This window comes from Tachypleus tridentatus, chromosome 3, assembly GCF_004210375.1.
Source record: "Tachypleus tridentatus isolate NWPU-2018 chromosome 3, ASM421037v1, whole genome shotgun sequence".
NCBI classification, from domain to species: Eukaryota; Metazoa; Arthropoda; class Merostomata; order Xiphosura; family Limulidae; genus Tachypleus; species Tachypleus tridentatus.
The window spans coordinates 49,884,038-49,906,248 of record NC_134827.1 but is presented as its reverse complement, the minus strand read 5'-3'; the positions used below and the strand labels follow the sequence as shown (position 1 = coordinate 49,906,248).

The following is a 22,211-nucleotide window of genomic DNA, read 5'->3' as shown; positions in this document are numbered from 1 at the left end:
CACATATAGTGATTGTGTAGCATGTGATGTTGTGCCACATATACTCATTGTGTAGCACGTATTGTCGTGCCACATATAATCATTGTGTAGAACGCGATGTTGTGAAACATATAGTCATTGTGTAGCACGTGACGTTGTGCCACATATAGTCATTGTGTAGCACGCGATGTTGTGCCACATATAGTCATTGTGCAGCACACGATCTTGTGCCACATATAGTCATTGTGTAGCACGTGACGTTGTGCCACATATAGTCATTGTGTAGCACGTGATGTTGTGCCACATATAGTCATTGTGTAGCATGTGATGTTGTGCCACATATAGTCATTGTGTAGCACGTGACGTTGTGCCACATATAGTCATTGTGTAGCACGTGATGTTGTGCCAAATATAGTCATTGTGTAGCACGTGATGTTGTGCCACATATGGTCAATATGTAGCAGGCGATGTTGTGCCACATATAGTCAATGTGTAGCAGGCGATGTTGTGCCACATATAGTCAATGTGTAGCAGGCGATGTTGTGCCACATATAGTCATTGTGTAACACGCGATGTTGTGCCACATATAGTGAATGTGTAACAGGCGATGTTGTGCCACATATAGTTATTGTGCAGCACGTGATGTTGTGCCACATATAGTTATTGTGCAGCACGCGATGTTGTGCCACATATAGTCATTGTGTAGCACGCTATCTTGTGCCACATATAGTCATTGTGTAGCACGCTATCTTGTACCACATATAGTCAATGTGTAGCACGTGATGTTGTGCCACATATTGTCATTTTGTAGCACGCGATGTTGTGCCACATATAGTCATTGTGTAGCACGCTATGTTGTACCACATATTGTCATTTTGTAGCACGCGATGTTGTACCACATATAGTTATTGTGCAGCACGTGATGTTGTGCCACATATAGTCATTGTGTAGCACACGATGTTGTGCCACATATAGTGGATGTGTAGCAGGCGATGTTGTGCCACATATAGTCATTGTGTAGCAGGCGATGTTGTGCCACATATAGTTATTGTGCAGCACGTGACGTTGTGCCACATATAGTCATTGTGTAGCACGTGACGTTGTGCCACATATAGTCATTGTGTAGCACGCGATGTTGTGCCACATATAGTCATTGTGTAGCACGCGATGTTGTGCCACATATAATCAATGTGTAGCACGTGATGTTGTGCCACATATAGTCAATGATTAGCAGGCAATGTTGAGCCACATATAGTTATTGTGCAGCACGCGATGTTGTGCCACATATAGTCATTGTGCAGCAAGCGATGTTGAGCCACATATAGTCAATGTGTAGCACGTGATGTTGTGCCACATATAGTCATTGTGTAGCACGCTATGTTGTACCACATATTGTCATTTTGTAGCACGCGATGTTGTACCACATATAGTTATTGTGCAGCACGTGATGTTGTGCCACATATAGTCATTGTGTAGCACGTGACGTTGTGCCACATATAGTCATTGTGTAGCACGCGATGTTGTGCCACATATAGTCATTGTGTAGCAGGCGAAGTTGTGCCACATATAGTTATTGTGCAGCACGTGACGTTGTGCCACATATAGTCATTGTGTAGCACGTGACGTTGTGCCACATATAGTCATTGTGTAGCACGTGACGTTGTGCCACATATAGTCATTGTGTAGCACGCGATGTTGTGCCACATATAGTCATTGTGTAGCACGCGATGTTGTGCCACATATAATCAATGTGTAGCACGTGATGTTGTGCCACATATAGTCAATGATTAGCAGGCGATGTTGAGCCACATATAGTTATTGTGCAGCACGCGATGTTGTGCCACATATAGTCATTGTGCAGCACGCGATGTTGAGCCACATATAGTCATTGTGTAGCACGTGATGTTGTGCCACATATAGTCAATGATTAGCAAACGATGTTGTGCCACATATAGTTATTGTGTAGCACGCTATGTTGTACCACATATTGTCATTTTGTAGCACGCGATGTTGTACCACATATAGTTATTGTGCAGCACGTGATGTTGTGCCACATATAGTCATTGTGTAGCACGTGACGTTGTGCCACATATAGTCATTGTGTAGCACGCGATGTTGTGCCACATATAGTCATTGTGTAGCAGGCGAAGTTGTGCCACATATAGTTATTGTGCAGCACGTGACGTTGTGCCACATATAGTCATTGTGTAGCACGTGACGTTGTGCCACATATAGTCATTGTGTAGCACGCGATGTTGTGCCACATATAGTCATTGTGTAGCACGCGATGTTGTGCCACATATAATCAATGTGTAGCACGTGATGTTGTGCCACATATAGTCAATGATTAGCAGGCGATGTTGAGCCACATATAGTTATTGTGCAGCACGCGATGTTGTGCCACATATAGTCATTGTGCAGCACGCGATGTTGAGCCACATATAGTCATTGTGTAGCACGTGATGTTGTGCCACATATAGTCAATGATTAGCAAACGATGTTGTGCCACATATAGTTATTGTGCAGCACGTGATGTTGTGCCACATATAGTCATTGTGCAGCACGCGATGTTAAGCCACATATAGTCATTGTGCAGCACGCGATGTTGAGCCACATATAGTCATTGTGTAGCACGCGATGTTGTGCCACATATAGTTATTGTGTAGCACGTGATGTTGTTCAACATATAGTCAATGTGTAGCACGTGATATTGTGCCACATATAGTCAATGATTAGCAGACGATGTTGTGCCACATATAGTTATTGTGCAGCACGTGATGTTGTGCCACATATAGTCATTGTGCAGCACGCGATGTTAAACCACATATAGTCATTGTGCAGCACGCGATGTTGAGCCACATATAGTCATTGTGTAGCACGCAATGTTGTGCCACATATAGTTATTGTGCAGCACGTGATGTTGTGCCACATATAGTCATTGTGTAGCAGGCGATGTTGTGCCACATATAGTTATTGTGCAGCACGTGACGTTGTGCCACATATAGTCATTGTGTAGCACGTGACGTTGTGCCACATATAGTCATTGTGTAGCACGCGATGTTGTGCCACATATAGTCATTGTGTAGCACGCGATGTTGTGCCACATATAATCAATGTGTAGCACGTGATGTTGTGCCACATATAGTCAATGATTAGCAGGCAATGTTGAGCCACATATAGTTATTGTGCAGCACGCGATGTTGTGCCACATATAGTCATTGTGCAGCAAGCGATGTTGAGCCACATATAGTCAATGTGTAGCACGTGATGTTGTGCCACATATAGTCATTGTGTAGCACGCTATGTTGTACCACATATTGTCATTTTGTAGCACGCGATGTTGTACCACATATAGTTATTGTGCAGCACGTGATGTTGTGCCACATATAGTCATTGTGTAGCACGTGACGTTGTGCCACATATAGTCATTGTGTAGCACGCGATGTTGTGCCACATATAGTCATTGTGTAGCAGGCGAAGTTGTGCCACATATAGTTATTGTGCAGCACGTGACGTTGTGCCACATATAGTCATTGTGTAGCACGTGACGTTGTGCCACATATAGTCATTGTGTAGCACGTGACGTTGTGCCACATATAGTCATTGTGTAGCACGCGATGTTGTGCCACATATAGTCATTGTGTAGCACGCGATGTTGTGCCACATATAATCAATGTGTAGCACGTGATGTTGTGCCACATATAGTCAATGATTAGCAGGCGATGTTGAGCCACATATAGTTATTGTGCAGCACGCGATGTTGTGCCACATATAGTCATTGTGCAGCACGCGATGTTGAGCCACATATAGTCATTGTGTAGCACGTGATGTTGTGCCACATATAGTCAATGATTAGCAAACGATGTTGTGCCACATATAGTTATTGTGTAGCACGCTATGTTGTACCACATATTGTCATTTTGTAGCACGCGATGTTGTACCACATATAGTTATTGTGCAGCACGTGATGTTGTGCCACATATAGTCATTGTGTAGCACGTGACGTTGTGCCACATATAGTCATTGTGTAGCACGCGATGTTGTGCCACATATAGTCATTGTGTAGCAGGCGAAGTTGTGCCACATATAGTTATTGTGCAGCACGTGACGTTGTGCCACATATAGTCATTGTGTAGCACGTGACGTTGTGCCACATATAGTCATTGTGTAGCACGCGATGTTGTGCCACATATAGTCATTGTGTAGCACGCGATGTTGTGCCACATATAATCAATGTGTAGCACGTGATGTTGTGCCACATATAGTCAATGATTAGCAGGCGATGTTGAGCCACATATAGTTATTGTGCAGCACGCGATGTTGTGCCACATATAGTCATTGTGCAGCACGCGATGTTGAGCCACATATAGTCATTGTGTAGCACGTGATGTTGTGCCACATATAGTCAATGATTAGCAAACGATGTTGTGCCACATATAGTTATTGTGCAGCACGTGATGTTGTGCCACATATAGTCATTGTGCAGCACGCGATGTTAAACCACATATAGTCATTGTGCAGCACGCGATGTTGAGCCACATATAGTCATTGTGTAGCACGCGATGTTGTGCCACATATAGTTATTGTGTAGCACGTGATGTTGTTCAACATATAGTCAATGTGTAGCACGTGATATTGTGCCACATATAGTCAATGATTAGCAGACGATGTTGTGCCACATATAGTTATTGTGCAGCACGTGATGTTGTGCCACATATAGTCATTGTGCAGCACGCGATGTTAAGCCACATATAGTCATTGTGCAGCACGCGATGTTGAGCCACATATAGTCATTGTGTAGCACGCAATGTTGTGCCACATATAGTTATTGTGCAGCACGTGATGTTGTGCCACATATAGTCATTGTGTAGCACGCGATGTTGTGCCACATATATTTATTGTGTAGCACGCGATGTTGTGCCACATATATTTATTGTGCAGCACGCGATGTTGAGCCACATATAGTCATTGTGTAGCACGCAATGTTGTGCCACATATAGTTATTGTGTAGCACGTGATGTTGTGCAACATATAGTCATTTTTTACCTCCATCCACTCCCAGGATCCCTAAGGTTGAAAGTTGGATAAGAGAAAGATTAAATACTTTACTTACACATAGTTGGATAAGAGATTAAATACTTACTTAGAAATAGTTGGATAAGAGATTAAATACTTTACTTACAAATAGTTGGATAAGAGAAAGATTAAATACTTTACTTACAAATAGTTGCATAAGAAGAAGATTAAATACTTTACTTACAAATAGTTGGATAAGAGAAAGATTAAATACTTTACTTACAAATAGTTGGATAAGAGGAAGATTAAATACTTTACTTACAAATAGTTGGATAAGAGAAAAATTAAATACTTTACTTACAAATAGTTGGATAAGAGATTAAATACTTTACTTACAAATAGTTGGATAAGAGAAAGATTAAATACTTTACTTACAAATAGTTGGATAAGAGAAAGATTAAATACTTTACTTACAAATAGTTAGATAAGAGAAAGATTAAATACTTTACTTACAAATAGTTGGATAAGAGATTAAATACTTTACTTACAAATAGTTGGATAAGAGAAAGATTAAATACTTTACTTACAAATAGTTGGATAAGAGGAAGATTAAATACTTTACTTACAAATAGTTAGATAAGAGAAAGATTAAATACTTTACTTACAAATAATTGGATAAGAGATTAAATACTTTACTTACAAATAGTTGGATAAGAGAAAGATTAAATACTTTACTTACAAATAGTTGGATAAGAGGAAGATTAAATACTTTACTTACAAATAGTTGGATAAGAGAAAGATTAAATACTTTACTTACAAATAGTTGGATAAGAGAAAGATTAAATACTTTACTTACAAATAGTTGGATAAGAGATTAAATACTTTACTTACAAATAGTTGGATAAGAGAAAGATTAAATACTTTACTTAGAAATAGTTGGATAAGAGAAAGATTAAATACTTTACTTACAAATAGTTGGATAAGAGGAAGATTAAATACTTTACTTACAAATAGTTGGATAAGAGGAAGATTAAATATTTTACTTACAAATAGTTGGATAAGAGATTAAATACTTTACGATTACTTACAAATATTCTTTAAAGGTATGCGTCATCACTTTTCACGTGTTCTGTCGTTCAGAAGTTCAACTGGGTCTGTGTACAAGTTGTATTCAACCATTGTATTGAAATTATTTTGACGAATGTTTTTGTAGAACTACAAGTTAAGGAAACATTTCTAACCAATCGATATTTTCACTAAGTAACGACAATCGCTTTGGTATAAGATATTTCATTCTTGCTCGGGTGAACAAGTGATACGGATTTATAATTATCGGTCTTTCGTTATGACCAGAACATTTGGACTGGTCTCCCCACATACAGCGGTAAGTCTACGGATTTACAACGCTAAAATCAGGAGTTCGATTCCCTTCGGTCGGCTCAGCAGATAGCCTAATGTGACTTTGCTGAAAGAAAGCACACAAACACACATTTGGACTGGATTCGAAAACCGTCATTTTAATAATAGCTGAAGCGACCTCTGTTAGCAACGTTAACACTAACTGCTTCCACAATAGAAGTTCCCAGGTTGTCAACGGGCTTTCGTAACAGTATAATTAAATACAAAATGTTTCTCAGTTAGAAGCACGTGCTGGAATAATGTTGATGTACCAGGAACAACAGCTGTTGAGTTTCACGTTGAATAAAAGCAACATTGTTAAATATTGATCAGAATCAAGTTACGTCGTTAGAAGTTACAAACAGAATCAATAGAATTGTACTGTTAGCTAGTCTGTATTAATTATATTATAAAATTCTTTGTAATATAGAAGATAAAATTTTAATTTATCAAATTCATGAACAATAACGTGTTTTCGATCAATCTCAAGCACTTCTTTGTTTGTTTTGTTAATAAAACTAACTACACAATGGGCCATCTGTGCTGTGCTCAGCACGGTATCGAAACCCGAGTTTTAGCATTATAAGCTTTAAGACTTCAGAGGTGAGGATGTGGTCGACAGAATCGGTTACGGAAGTCCGGCTCGTGTGGTCACTTGATTTATTTCGAATTTCGCGCAAAGCTACATTACAGCTATCCGTACCAGACGTCCCTAAATTTAGCAGTGAAAGACCAGAGCGAAACTGGTAAGCACTACCCACCACCAAGTCTTGTACTGACAAATAACGTGATTGACTGTCACATTATAGTGCCCTTATGGCTATATGTGCAGTGATGGGGATTCGAACCCACAATCCTCAGATTACGTGTAGAGCGCCGACTAACGACCAAGCCATATAGTCACTCACTCAGGCGATTGTAGGACAAGAGTAAATCATTCAGCTGCGATTTGAAATTTTCGTTGTTACTGCAGGTGATAAAGTTACTTAATACGTAAAACATTAATGTTTTGTATTTAGAAACTTGGTACTTGAAACATACTATTGTCTAAACTTGTTTCACTGGTCTGAGGTGATAATAAGATAACTTTGGCGCCTCGTGCCTACTTGCCAACATACGCATAAAGGTCACTTCATTTCGGTTATGGATAAATCGGAAACTTTGATAATAAAATAGGGGGCGTTACTTTGTTCTGAACGTTAACCACAGGGAGCGTTACTTTGTTCCGAACGTTCCATCCTAAGTTAACCACAGGGGCGTTACGTTGTTCCAAACGTTCCATCTTAAGTTAACCACAGGGGGCGTTACTTTGTTCTGAACGTTCCATCCTTAGTTAACCACAGAGGGCGTTACTTTGTTCCGAACGTTCCATCCTTAGTTAACTACAGGGGATGTTACTTTGTTCCGAACGTTCCATCCTTAGTTAACCACAGAGGGCGTCACTTTGTTCCGAACGTTCCATCCTAAGTTAACCACAGGGGCGTTACTTTGTTCTGAACGTTCCATCCTTAGTTAACCACAGAGGGCGTTACTTTGTTCTGAACGTTCCATCCTTAGTTAACCACAGAGGGCGTTACTTTGTTCCGAACGTTCCATCCTTAGTTAACTACAGGGGTGTTACTTTGTTCCAAACGTTCCATCCTTAGTTAACCACAGAGGGCGTCACTTTGTTCCGAACGTTCCATCCTAAGTTAACCACAGGGGCGTTACTTTGTTCTGAACGTTCCATCCTAAGTTAACCACAGGGGCGTTACTTTGTTCCGAACGTTCCATCCTAAGCTAACCACAGGGGCGTTACTTTGTTCCGTACGTTTCATCCTAAGTTAACCACAAATTTGGGAAACATAGTACCCTCCTTGTCTACGGGTTTGATTTTTAAATTATTATTCTAATATGGCAGCACAAGCGCTGATTCAAACAATTTGCTAGTAATTAATAAGATTAAACGTTGTTCTGTTGTTTTAATATCAACTTTCAGTTTGTTTTTATATTTCACTGTTAACCACCAGAGGGAAGCCAGCTGGTCGTCACCATCCATCGCCAACTCTTGGGCTATTCTTTAACTAAGGAATAGTGGGGTTGGCCGTCACATATAATACCCCATGGCTGAAAAGACGAAGATGTTTGATGAGACATGGATTCGAACTCTCGACCCTCAGATTGCGAGTGGCTAAAACGACCAGCTGTTTAAATAATAACTTCAATATTAAAATATAGTATGAATAAGATGGTAAATTACGATATAATATTCAAGTTTTAATAATCACACAGTGGTTTATTTATGTCGTGCCCATAACAGGTATAGAATCCCCGAATTTCGCGTTATAAGCTTTCAAGGTTATCATTAAGCCACTAGGCGGAGACGTTTTCATATATTAAAATATGCTAAAATTATTACATGTCGAAAACTATTTGTCCGGTTGGAAAAGTTCTACTAAAATAATTTCATTATTTTAATTTTCTCCCAACCTGGCATTACTGTTCATTTCTTCAGTTTCTGTTTTTTAACAATGTCGGTTGGGCTGTTTCCGAATTTCGCGCAAAGCTGCACAAGGGCTATCTGCGCTAGCCGTCTCTAATTTATCAGTGTAAGACTAGAGGAAAGGCAGCTGGTCATCACCATCCACCGCCAACTCTTGGACTACTCTTTTACCAACGAATAATGGGATTGACTGTCACATTATAACGCTTCCGCAGCTGAAAAGGTGAGCACGTTTAATATGATGGAGATTCGAACCCGTGATCCTCAGATTACGAGTCTTGGTCATGCTGGAAATTCAGGGCTGATGATGTTTACATCATCCATCATCCATCTCTAACAACTCCTTAAAGACAGATGACTGGAAGAGCAGGAAATATACTGGACATCCTATATAAAACAAACACCTACAAGACGCACATAATGTAGCAAGCCCTCCGATACGAAAGCGACAAACCTACGACATTCTGGTTCTATTTTTAAACATGGCTCGTTGCTAAGCATTTATAAATAGTATTGTCTTTTTGCTTGTCAGGTAAGTTTCTTCCGAATATGAGTGTAGAAGATGCGTATTGTTATAAAAACAAAAAACAACAGGAATCTTCATCAGGAAGATGTTAAGATATCCCCTTCATCAATAAATAGGGGATATTAAGGTGCTGTTGTCCAAAGTGCAGTACCCCTCTTTAAAGCGTTATTTGTATAGGTATCAAATCACGTGACATCTGCCTGTATATATTTTGTGTCGTGATGTTTTATAGCTCCAAATTTAGTACGGCCATTGGATTTAGGGTAAGTTTAGAGAGGCAGTCACACGGTTTGAAAAATAACTGCTAAAAACATTTAAATTTTGTCAAAAGTCGCCGTGACTTTTGCGAGCATGTAGCCGAAATCTATTATTAAGCAGAGATCAGGAAGGAACCCAGTAGTTACATATTGTCTTATATTGGTGCTAAAGTAATAATTAGTAATTAATCGATTTATATCGGATTAATCCATTTAAAATATATGAATCTTTTTTATTTTTAAATTTTTGTTTCTTTATTGCTAAGCTACACGAGGGCTATCTGCACTTTACATTGTTAATTTTGAACTGATAAACAACTAATCGACACCATTAAGCGCCATCTTTAAGGATACTCTTGTCCAACCAAATAATGAGATTTGACCGCCACTCTTATAACGCACAGCCATTGGGACAAACGGTAAAATATAATTTTATTCTTTGCTTTCTTTTCCTTGTTGTTAACAAATATATTTTCCAACGTTTATGTGTCTCTCACTGGATCAAACCTTCACAACAACTGGTGAAAATGTCACTGTGTTATTTGCACCTGTTCTCTTTTATTTCTCTGCCACTTGACTCCAATTTCAGTTCTCTCTAATGTAATCTACTGTTTATCCTGACTCAAATGGGCTCAATTTATCTTTACTCCAATGTCCAAGCTGTAGTGACCATCACTCCAGTTATTGAACTCCGTTTATTTAGAATTCTTTTCTGTAACCACATCAGTTTGTGGAGTCCGACTTGGTTACTTGAAACCACAACATCCGTTACTAGTATATTAACGTATTAGCAACATTAACTGTCAAATCCTGGTTGATGGACAAGTGACTAATATGGATTTATTAGAATTCCCACCTGTAGGTTAAAATTACGTTGTTACCCACTGTAACAGAGTAAAGATGGCTGCTGTAACTTAAAGTGTCCAATCAACATTTTTATGTGAGTGAGGAACACAGACAAACAAATATTTTCTGATCAATGAATTTTTTGTTCACTGTGGTATCTATTCATCTTTAATTATAGTAATCTTATTTATATCATTCAGTTTGGAGTATTACAGGTTTTACATTAAAAATTACAGCGATGTTTATCTTACCTGATTGGTTTTTGTTTTGAATTTCGTGCAAAGCTACACGAGAGCTATCTGCGCTAGCCATCTCTGATTTAGCAACTAGTCATCGCCAACTCTCGGGCTACTTTTTTTTTTATCAACGAATAGTGAGCTTGACCGTCACTTTATAACCCCTGCAAGGCTGAAAAGCCGAGCATGTTTGGTGTGACGGGGATTCGAACCCGCGACCCTCAGATTTCGAGTCGAATGTCTTAACCACCTGGCCATGCCGGGTCTATTTTACCGGATTTTTATTTGTTTTTTGCAAATGAAACTACAACTCAGTATCGCATACAATGAAATAGAATATGCGTATTTACACTACTGTTACTGACAAAGGTAAGTCTACGGATTTACAACGCCAAAGTTAGGGGTTCGATTCCCGCGGTGGATAGAGCAGCTAGCCTAGCTATAAGACAAATGATACAACTCCGTTTTTCTAATTCATTTTTTTTAACATTCAGTTAAATGCTTAGAAGTATTCCAGTTTAGAAATTGTTAAGTTACGATTAGGTGGTCGTCAAAAACAACAGAAATCTGACCTTATGAATAGCCTTAGCATTGTCGTGGATGGACAGGACGTGGGTGATGTTATTGGCCACAAGCTGGTTCTCGTCTTTGGGTCCCGGAAGTTTCCACGTATAAGCCCGGAATAATCTGTATAAAAGGTCAAGCTGACGTCATCAGGACGTTTGAGCATAAATAAAAACAACGTCATCATTTTCAAATTACTGAGAGTAACTTAAAGGTAGAGATCTAACGTTAACTTGAGTATAAATAACAGACTTAGGTGGACTTGTATGTCCGTCATATTTTCACGCATGGCTACTTTAGGGCTATCTGCGTCAGCCATTCATACCTCAGAATAGAGGGGTTAGAGGGAAGAAAACTTGTACACACCACCAACAGCCAACTCTTAGGGTACTCTTTACTGACGAATAGTGAGATTGATCGTAACATTATAACATACCCATAGCTGAAAGGCAAGCCGAACATCCTAAGCCATCACACTTATGGATCTCTGATAAGCCGGTATGAAATTCATAAATTTTGTTAGCAAATTATAAATTATTTTGTGGTTTGTTTTGAATTTCGCACAAAGCTACTCGAGGGCTATCTGCGCTAGCCGTCCCTAATTTAGCAGTGTAAGACTAGAGGGAAGACAGCTAGTCATCACCATCCACTGCCAACTATTGGGCTACTCTTTTATCAATGAATAGTGAAATTGACCGTCACATTATAACGCCCCCACGGCTGAAAAGGCGAGCATGCTTGGTGTGACGGAGATTATAAATTATACGTTTTTACATATCCACGATATTATCTACAGGTCGTGATCCCTTCTCGTGTACAAAGTTCTAAGAACGTCCTACATTTTATGTATAACCGGTTTTTATACTTTTATATAAATTGTGTTTTCTTATAGCAAAGCCACGTTTTGCTATCTGATATGTCCACCGAGGGGAATCGAACCCCTAATTTTAACACTGTAAATCCGTAGTTTACCGCTATATCAGCGGGAAACATTTTAAATAGTTTAATGGCTTAAACATAAGCGTCGTAATTTCGTTTTTATCACTATTAAAGAAATAGATGCAAGAAGAGATTCGAACCACAGTAAATGGTTCGAATTTATTTCCAGAACTGTTTGGTTCTGGATCACTTTGTAGAATTGTTCTACAGTGATGAGATAGGACATCTTTATGGTTAATAAAACTTGTAAAGTGTGATCTGGTTTGTATGAACACATTAAGGTTGAGACTCGTCGTAACACTAAAGAAACTGACCAGGGTCCTTGATCATTCTGGATCTGAGAAGGTTTTTCTGAGTTTCCAAAGTAAAGTTTGACGTTATCCAATTGACTGATCTTGTATAATGTGATATTAAATCGCTATATTTACTTTATGTCTTGTCTACCTGCTATTGTCTGGTGCTTCCTTCTTTCTTCTCTACCTGTTATTGTCTGGTGCTTCCTTCTGTCTTGTCTACCTGTTATTGTCTGGTGCTTCCTTCTGTCTTGTCTACCTGTTATTGTCTGGTGCTTCCTTCTGTCTTGTCTACCTGCTATTGTCTGGTGCTTCCTTCTGTCTTGTCTACCTGTTATTGTCTGGTGCTTCCTTCTTTCTTGTCTACCTGTTATTGTCTGGTGCTTCCTTCTGTCTTGTCTACCTGCTATTGTCTGGTGCTTCCTTCTGTCTTGTCTACCTGTTATTGTCTGGTTGCTTCCTTCTTTCTTGTTTACCTGCTATTGTCTGGTTGCTTCCTTCTGTCTTATCTACCTGTTATTGTCTGGTTGCTTCCTTCTGTCTTGTCTACCTGTTATTGTGTGGTTGCTTCCTTCTTTCTTGTCTACCTGTTATTGTCTGGTGCTTCCTTCTGTCTTGTCTACCTGTTATTCTCTGGTTGCTTCCTTCTGTCTTGTCTACCTGCTATTGTCTGGTGCTTCCTTCTGTCTTGTCTACCTGTTATTGTCTGATGCTTCCTTCTGTCTTGTCTACCTGTTATTGTCTGGTGCTTCCTTCTGTTCGGTTCCCCTCGGTGAGCTCAGCAGATAGCCCAACGTGGCTTTGCTATAACAAAACAAACAAACAAACAAAAGCTTCCTTCTGTCTTGTCTACCTGCTATTGTCTGGTTGCTTCCTTCTGTCTTGTCTACCTGTTATTGTCTGGTGCTTCCTTCTTTCTTGTCTACCTGTTATTGTCTGGTGCTTCCTTCTGTCTTGTCTACCTGCTATTGTCTGGTGCTTCCTTCTGTCTTGTCTACCTGTTATTGTCTGGTGCTTCCTTCTTTCTTGTTTACCTGCTATTGTCTGGTGCTTCCTTCTGTCTTATCTACCTGTTATTGTCTGGTTGCTTCCTTCTGTCTTGTCTACCTGTTATTGTGTGGTGCTTCCTTCTTTCTTGTCTACCTGTTATTGTCTGGTTGCTTCCTTCTGTCTTGTCTACCTGTTATTCTCTGGTGCTTCCTTCTGTCTTGTCTACCTGCTATTGTCTGGTGCTTCCTTCTGTCTTGTCTACCTGTTATTGTCTGATGCTTCCTTCTGTCTTGTCTACCTGTTATTGTCTGGTGCTTCCTTCTGTTCGGTTCCCCTCGGTGAGCTCAGCAGATAGCCCAACGTGGTTTTGCTATAACAAAACAAACAAACAAACAAAAGCTTCCTTCTGTCTTGTCTACCTGCTATTGTGTGGAGCTTCCTTCTGTCTTGTCTACCTGTTATTGTGTGGTGCTACCTTCTGTCTTGTCTACCTGTTATTGTCTGGTGCTTCCTTCTGTCTTGTCTACCTATTATTGTGTTATTGTGGTGCTTCCTTCTTTCTTGTCTACCTGTTATTGTCTGACGCTTCCTTCTGTCTTGTCTACCTGCTATTGTCTGGTGCTTCCTTCTGTCTTGTCTACCTGTTATTGTCTGATGGTTCCTTCTGTCTTGTCTACCTGCTATTGTCTGGTGCTTCCTTCTGTCTTGTCTACCTGTTATTGTCTGGTGCTTCCTTCTGTCTTGTCTACCTGTTATTCTCTGGTGCTTCCTTCTGTCTTGTCTACCTGCTATTGTCTGGTGCTTCCTTCTGTCTTGTCTACCTGTTATTGTCTGATGCTTCCTTCTGTCTTGTCTACCTGTTATTGTCTGGTGCTTCCTTCTGTTCGGTTCCCCTCGGTGAGCTCAGCAGATAGCCCAACGTGGCTTTGCTATAACAAAACAAACAAACAAACAAACAAAAGCTTCCTTCTGTCTTGTCTACCTGCTATTGTCTGGTGCTTCCTTCTGTCTTGTCTACCTGTTATTGTGTGGTGCTTCCTTCTGTCTTGTCTACCTGTTATTGTCTGGTGCTTCCTTCTGTCTTGTCTACCTATTATTGTGTGGTGCTTCCTTCTTTCTTGTCTACCTGTTATTGTCTGGTGCTTCCTTCTGTCTTGTCTACCTGCTATTGTCTGGTGCTTCCTTCTGTCTTGTCTACCTGTTATTGTCTGATGGTTCCTTTTGTCTTGTCTACCTGTTATTGTCTGGTGCTTCCTTCTGTTCGGTTCCCCTCGGTGAGCTCAGCAGATAGCCGACGTGGCTTTGCTATAACAAAACAAACAAACAAACAAACAAACAAAAAAGCTTCCTTCTGTCTTGTCTACCTGCTATTGTCTGGAGCTTCCTTCTGTCTTGTCTACCTGCTATTGTCTGGTTGCTTCCTTCTGTCTTGTCTACCTGTTATTGTCTGGTGCTTCCTTCTTTCTTGTCTACCTGTTATTGTCTGGTTGCTTCCTTCTGTCTTGTCTACCTGGTATTGTCTGGTGCTTCCTTCTGTCTTGTCTACCTGTTATTGTCTGGTGCTTCCTTCTGTCTTGTTTACCTGCTATTGTCTGGTGCTTCCTTCTGTCTTGTCTACCTGTTATTGTGGTGCTTCCTTCTGTCTTGTCTACCTGTTATTGTCTGGTGCTTCCTTCTGTCTTGTCTACCTGCTATTGTCTGGTGCTTCCTTCTGTCTTGTCTACCTGTTATTGTCTGGTGCTTTCTTCTGTCTTGTCTACCTGTTATTTTCCGGTGCTTCCTTCTGTCTTGTTTACCTGCTATTGTCTGGTGCTTCCTTCTGTCCTGTTTACCTGTTATTGTCTGGTTGCTTCCTTCTGTCTTGTCTACCTGTTATTGTCTGGTGCTTCCTTCTGTTCGGTTCCCCTCGAGAGCTCAGCAGATAGCCGACGTGGCTTTGCTATAAGAAAACAAACAAACAAACAAAAGCTTCCTTCTGTCTTGTCTACCTGCTATTGTATGGTGCTTCCTTCTGTCTTGTCTACCTGTTATTGTCTGGTGCTTCCTTCTGTCTTGTCTACCTGCTATTGTTCAGTTGCTTCCTTCTGGTCTTGTCTACCTGTTATTGTCTGGTGCTTCCTTCTGTCTTGTCTACCTGTTATTGTCTGGCTTCCTTTCTGTCTTGTTTACCTGTTATTGTCTGGTGCTTCCTTCTGTCTTGTCTACCTGTTATTGTCTGGTGCTTCCTTCTGTCTTGTCTACCTGTTATTGTCTGGCTTCCTTCTGTCTTGTCTACCTGTTATTGTCTGGTTGCTTTCTTCTGTCTTGTCTACCTGCTATTGTCTGGTTGCTTCCTTCTGTCTTGTCTACCTGCTGTTGTCTGGTCAGCTTCCTTCTATCTTGTCTACCTGTTATTGTCCAGGCTTCCTTCTGTCTTGTCTACCTGTTATTGTCTGGTGCTTCCTTCTTTCTTATCTATCTGTTATTGTCTGGCTTCCTTCTGTCTTGTCTACCTGTTATTGTCTGGTTGCTTCCTTCTGTCTTGTTTGCACCTGTTATTGTTGTTGGCTTCCTTCTGTCTTGTCTACCTGCTATTGTCTGGTTGCTTCCTTCTGTCTTGTCTACCTGTTATTGTTTGGTTGCTTTCTTCTGTCTTGTCTACCTGTTATTGTCTGGTGCTTCCTTCTTTCTTATCTATCTGTTATTGTCTGGTGCTTCCTTCTGTCTTGTCTACCTGTTATTGTCTGGTGCTTCCTTCTGTCTTGTCTACCTGTTATTGTCTGGTGCTTCCTTCTGTCTTGTCTACCTGCTATTGTCTGGTTGCTTCCTTCTGTCTTGTCTACCTGTTATTGTCTGGTGCTTCCTTCTTTCTTGTCTACCTGTTATTGTCTGGTGGTTCCTTCTTTCTTGTCTACCTGTTATTGTCTGGTGCTTCCTTCTGTCTTGTCTACCTGCTATTGTCTGGTGCTTCCTTCTGTCTTGTCTATTTGCTATTGTCTGTGGCTTCCTTCTGTCTTGTCTACCTGTTATTGTCTGGTGCTTTCTTCTGTTCGGTTCCCCTCGGTGAGCTCAGCAGATAGCCCAACGTGGCTTTGCTATAACAAAACAAACAAACAAACAAACAAACAAACAAAAGCTTCCTTCTGTCTTGTCTACCTGCTATTGTCTGGTGCTTCCTTCTGTCTTGTTTACCTGTTATTGCCTGGTGCTTCCTTCTGTCTTGTCTACCTGCTATTGTCTGGTGCTTCCTTCTGTCTTGTCTACTTGTTATTGTGTGGTGCTTCCTTCTGTCTTGTCTACCTGTTATTGTGTGGTGCTTCCTTCTGTCTTGTCTACCTGTTATTGTCTGGTGCTTCCTTCTGTCTTGTCTACCTGTTATTGTGTGGTGCTTCCTTCTTTCTTGTCTACCTGTTATTGTCTGGTGCTTCCTTCTGTCTTGTCTACCTGCTATTGTCTGGTGCTTCCTTCTGTCTTGTCTACCTGTTATTGTCTGATGGTTCCTTCTGTCTTGTCTACCTGTTATTGTCTGGTGCTTCCTTCTGTCTTGTCTACCTGTTATTGTCTGATGGTTCCTTCTGTCTTGTCTAATGTTATTGTCTGGTGCTTCCTTCTGTTCGGTTCCCCTCGGTGAGCTCAGCAGATAGCCCGACGTGGCTTTGCTATAACAAAACAAACAAACAAACAAACAAACAAACAAAAGCTTCCTTCTGTCTTGTCTACCTGGTATTGTCTCGTGCTTCCTTCTGTCTTGTCTACCTGGTATTGTCTGGTGCTTCCTTCTGTCTTGTCTACCTGTTATTGTCTGGTGCTTTCTTCTGTCTTGTTTACCTAATATTGTCTGGTGCTTCCTACTGTCTTGTCTACCTGCTATTGTCTGGTGCTTCCTTCTGTCTTGTCTACCTGTTATTGTGTGGTGCTTCCTTCTGTCTTGTCTACCTGTTATTGTCTGGTGCTTCCTTCTGTCTTGTCTACCTGCTATTGTCTGGTGCTTCCTTCTGTTCGGTTCCCCTCGGTGAGCTCAGCAGATAGCCCGACGTAACTTTGCTATAAGAAAACAAACAAACAAACAAAAGCTTCCTTCTGTCTTGTCTACCTGCTATTGTCTGGTGCTTCCTTCTTTCTTGTCTACCTGTTATTGTCTGGTGCTTCCTTCTGTCTTGTCTACCTGGTATTGTCTGGTGCTTCCTTCTGTCTTGTCTACCTGCTATTGTCTGGTGCTTCCTTCTGTCTTGTCTACCTGCTATTGTCTGTGGCTTCCTTCTGTCTTGTCTACCTGTTATTGTCTGGTGCTTTCTTCTGTTCGGTTCCCCTCGGTGAGCTCAGCAGATAGCCCAACGTGGCTTTGCTATAACAAAACAAACAAACAAACAAACAAAAGCTTCCTTCTGTATTGTCTACCTGCTATTGTCTGGTTGCTTCCTTCTGTCTTGTCTACTTGTTATTGTGTGGTGCTTCCTTCTGTCTTGTCTACCTGTTATTGTGTGGTGCTTCCTTCTGTCTTGTCTACCTGCTATTGTCTCGTGCTTCCTTCTGTCTTGTCTACCTGGTATTGTCTGGTGCTTCCTTCTGTCTTGTCTACCTGTTATTGTCTGGTGCTTCCTTCTGTCTTGTTTACCTGCTATTGTCTGGTGCTTCCTACTGTCTTGTCTACCTGCTATTGTCTGGTGCTTCCTTCTGTCTTGTCTACCTGTTATTGTGTGGTGCTTCCTTCTGTCTTGTCTACCTGTTATTGTCTGGTGCTTCCTTCTGTCTTGTCTACCTGCTATTGTCTGGTGCTTCCTTCTGTTCGGTTCCCCTCGGTGAGCTCAGCAGGTAGCCGACGTGGCTTTGCTATAAGAAAACAAACAAACAAACAAAAGCTTCCTTCTGTCTTGTCTACCTGCTATTGTCTGGTGCTTCCTTCTGTCTTGTCTACCTGGTATTGTCTGGTGCTTCCTTCTGTCTTGTTTACCTGTTATTTTCCGGTGCTTCCTTCTGTCTTGTTTACCTGCTATTGTCTGGTGCTTCCTTCTGTCTTGTCTACCTGTTATTGTCTGGTGCTTCCTTCTGTCTTGTCTACCTGTTATTGTCTGGTGCTTCCTTCTGTTCGGTTCCCCTCGGTGATCTCAGCAGATAGCCGACGTGGCTTTGCTGTAAGAAAACAAACAAACAAACAAAAGCTTTCTTCTGTCTTGTCTACCTGTTATTGTGTGGTGCTTCCTTCTGTCTTGTCTACCTGTTATTGTGTGGTGCTTCCTTATGTCTTGTCTACCTGTTATTGTCTGGTGCTTTCTTATGTCTTGTCTACCTGTTATTGTCTGGCGCTTCCTTCTGTCTTGTCTACCTGTTATTGTCTGGTGCTTCCTTCTGTCTTGTCTACCTGTTATTGTCTGGTGCTTCCTTCTGTCTTGTCTACCTGCTTCTGTCTGGTGCTTCCTTCTGTGGAATTATGGATAGTCCTCGAATAGCTTTGTGCCAAACCCAAAACAAACCGGTCGCTAGCAGTATAGCTTTTACTGTTTAGTGTGCTCTAATATAAACGGACAAGTTGGTAACAGTATAGCTTTTACTGTTTAATGTGCTATAGTATAAACTGACCAGTCAGTAATAGTATTGGTTTTACTGTTTATTATGCTCTAATATAAACAATCTAGTTGGTAATGGTATTGGTTTTACTGTTTATTATGCTCTAATATAAACAAACCAGTCGGTAACAATTTTGGTTTTACTGTTTATTATGTTTCAATATAAACAAACCAGTTGGTAATAGTATTTGTTTTACTGTTAATTATGTTTTAATATAAACAAACCAGTCGGTAATAGTATTGGTTTTACTGTTTATTATGTTCTAATATAAACAAACCAGTTGGTAATGGTATTGGTTTTACTGTTTATTATGCTCTAATATAAACAAACCAGTCGGTAACAATATTGGTTTTACTGTTTATTATGTTCCATTATAAACAAACCAGTTGGTAATAGTATTTGTTTTACTGTTAATTATGTTTTAATATAAACAAACTAGTCGGTAATAGTATTGGTTTTACTGTCTATTATGTCCTAATATAAACAAACCAGTTGGTAATGGTATTGGTTTTCTGTTTATTATGCTCTAATATAAACAAATCAGTCGGTAACAATATTGGTTTTACTGTTTATTATGTTCCAATATAAACAAACCAGTTGGTAATAGTATTTGTTTTACTGTTAATTATGTTTTAATATAAACAAACCAGTCGGTAATAGTATTGGTTTTACTGTTTATTATGTTCTAATATAAACAAACCAGTTGGTAATGGTATTGGTTTTACTGTTTATTATGCTCTAATATAAACAAACCAGTCGGTAACAATATCGGTTTTACTGTTTATTATGTTCCAATATAAACAAACCAGTTGGTAATAGTATTTGTTTTACTGTTAATTATGTTTTAATATAAACAAACCAGTCGGTAATAGTATTGGTTTATATTATGTTCTAATATAAACAAACCAGGTGGTGATGGTATTGGTTTTCTGTTTATTATGCTCTAATATAAACAAACCAGTCGGTAACAATATTGGTTTTACTGTTTATTATGTTCCAATATAAACAAACCGGTTTGTAATAGTATTTGTTTTAGTATTTCTGTTTATTATGCTCTAATATAAACAAACCAGTCGGTAACAATATTGGTTTTACTGTTTATTATGTTCCAATATAAATAAACCGGTTTGTATGTTTTAATATAAACAAACTAGTCGGTAATAGTATTGGTTTTACTGTTTATTATGTTCCAATAGTCGGTAACAATATTGTTTTTACTGTTTATTATGTTCCAATATAAACAAACCGGTTTGTAATAGTATTTGTTTTAGTATTTCTGTTTATTATGCTCTAATATAAACAAACCAGTCGGTAACAATATTGGTTTTACTGTTTATTATGTTCCAATATAAACAAACCGGTTTGTATGTTTTTAATATAAACAAACTGTATTGGTTTTACTGTTTATTATGTTTTTTATGTTATGTTATGTATTTATGTTATGATATTGTTACCGACTGGTTTGTTTATATTAGAGCATAATAAACAGTAAAACCAATACCATTACCAACTGGTTTGTTTATATTAGAGCACACTAAACAGTAAAAGCTATACTGCTAGCGACCGGTTTGTTTTGGGTTTGGCACAAAGCTATTCGAGGACTATCCATAATCCAGTTGGTAATGGTATTGGTTTTACTGTTTATTATGCTCTAATATAAACAAACCAGTCGGTAACAATATCGGTTTTACTGTTTATTATGTTCCAATATAAACAAACCAGTTGGTAATAGTATTTGTTTTACTGTTAATTATGTTTTAATATAAACAAACCAGTCGGTAATAGTATTTGTTTATATTATGTTCTAATATAAACAAACCAGTTGGTGATGGTATTGGTTTTCTGTTTATTATGCTCTAATATAAACAAACCAGTCGGTAACAATATTGGTTTTACTGTTTATTATGTTCCAATATAAACAAACCGGTTTGTAATAGTATTTGTTTTACTGTTAATTATGTTTTAATATAAACAAACCAGTCGGTAATAGTATTGGTTTTACTGTTTATTATGCTCTAATACAAAGATGTAAAGACACACGTTCCTGAACATTATAAAGAAGGTATACATTCATACGTTTTTCTTGAGACACATCTATACAGGAGTGAAGTCTGTCCGTTTTAAAAACATGATTAATATTTAAACCACACCTTGTCGTTTTATTTTACAATTAGATAAGGTAAAACCTGTGTTTACATAAGTGTCAGTAATTTGAACTTTTATTCTGTAGTAGAAAATATAGCTTCTAATGTCACCTACTGCTTAGGATTGACTGGACTGTGTATTATTAATATATATATTTTCTCTGTATTTCCTGTTAACTAACATGAATAAATAATGTACTTACTTTGTCCATACCATTTCCCATTATCACATAAGAAGATAATCCACCTATTGGTGCTGCCTCGTAAAGGCAACATTCCTCTCGTGCAGACTCGCACGGACTGAGCTCGTGTCATATATTTAACTGGTAAATCTCGTACTGATTACGTTTATTCTTAAAATATGTTTTGGTGACGTCGTAACACTGTCATGTTTGAATATATTGAAAAGTTTGTTCTACCCGCGGTGGATTCAGCACAGACAAGTCAGTGTGCAGCTCTGAGCTTATCAAGAAATAAATCACATGTGTTCAATAGAATTAACTCTTCAGGACGTTGGTCTTATTTCTGCCATATCACTAGCAACAACACACCAGATTCTTTTATTTCATAACACTATTAAGGTTATTTCTGCCATATCACTAGCAACAACACACCAGATTCTTTTATTTCATAACACTATTAAGGTTATTTCTGCCATATCACTAGCAACAACACACCAGATTCTTTTATTTCATAACACTATTAAGGTTATTTCTGCCATATCACTAACAACAACACACCAGATTCTTTTATTTCATAACACTATTAAGGTTATTTCTGCCATATCACTAGCAACAACACACACTTTTACAGATTCTTTTATTTCATAACACTATTAAGGTTATTTCTGCCATATCACTAACAACAACACACCAGATTCTTTTATTTCATAACACTATTAAGGTTATTTCTGCCATATCACTAGCAACAACACACCAGATTCTTTTACTAGCAACAACACACAGATTCTTTTATTTCAGATTCATAACACTATTAA

General features: G+C 39.1%; 1 protein-coding gene across 1 annotated transcript in view; it reads right to left on the bottom strand.

The window, feature by feature from the left end:
* LOC143246816 (dual specificity protein phosphatase 22-B-like) overlaps nucleotides 1-21,537 on the bottom strand; it is a 30,976-nt gene extending 9,439 nt beyond the window's left edge. The window contains exons 1-2 of the mRNA XM_076493988.1: nucleotides 21,418-21,537; nucleotides 11,313-11,427 (exon numbers count right to left, since the gene is read on the bottom strand). Coding sequence (XP_076350103.1) covers nucleotides 11,313-11,427; nucleotides 21,418-21,431 — 129 coding nt within the window. The 5' untranslated portion in view covers nucleotides 21,432-21,537. The remainder of the gene's footprint in view (nucleotides 1-11,312; nucleotides 11,428-21,417) is intronic.
* Between the last annotated feature and the right edge of the window lie 674 nt (nucleotides 21,538-22,211).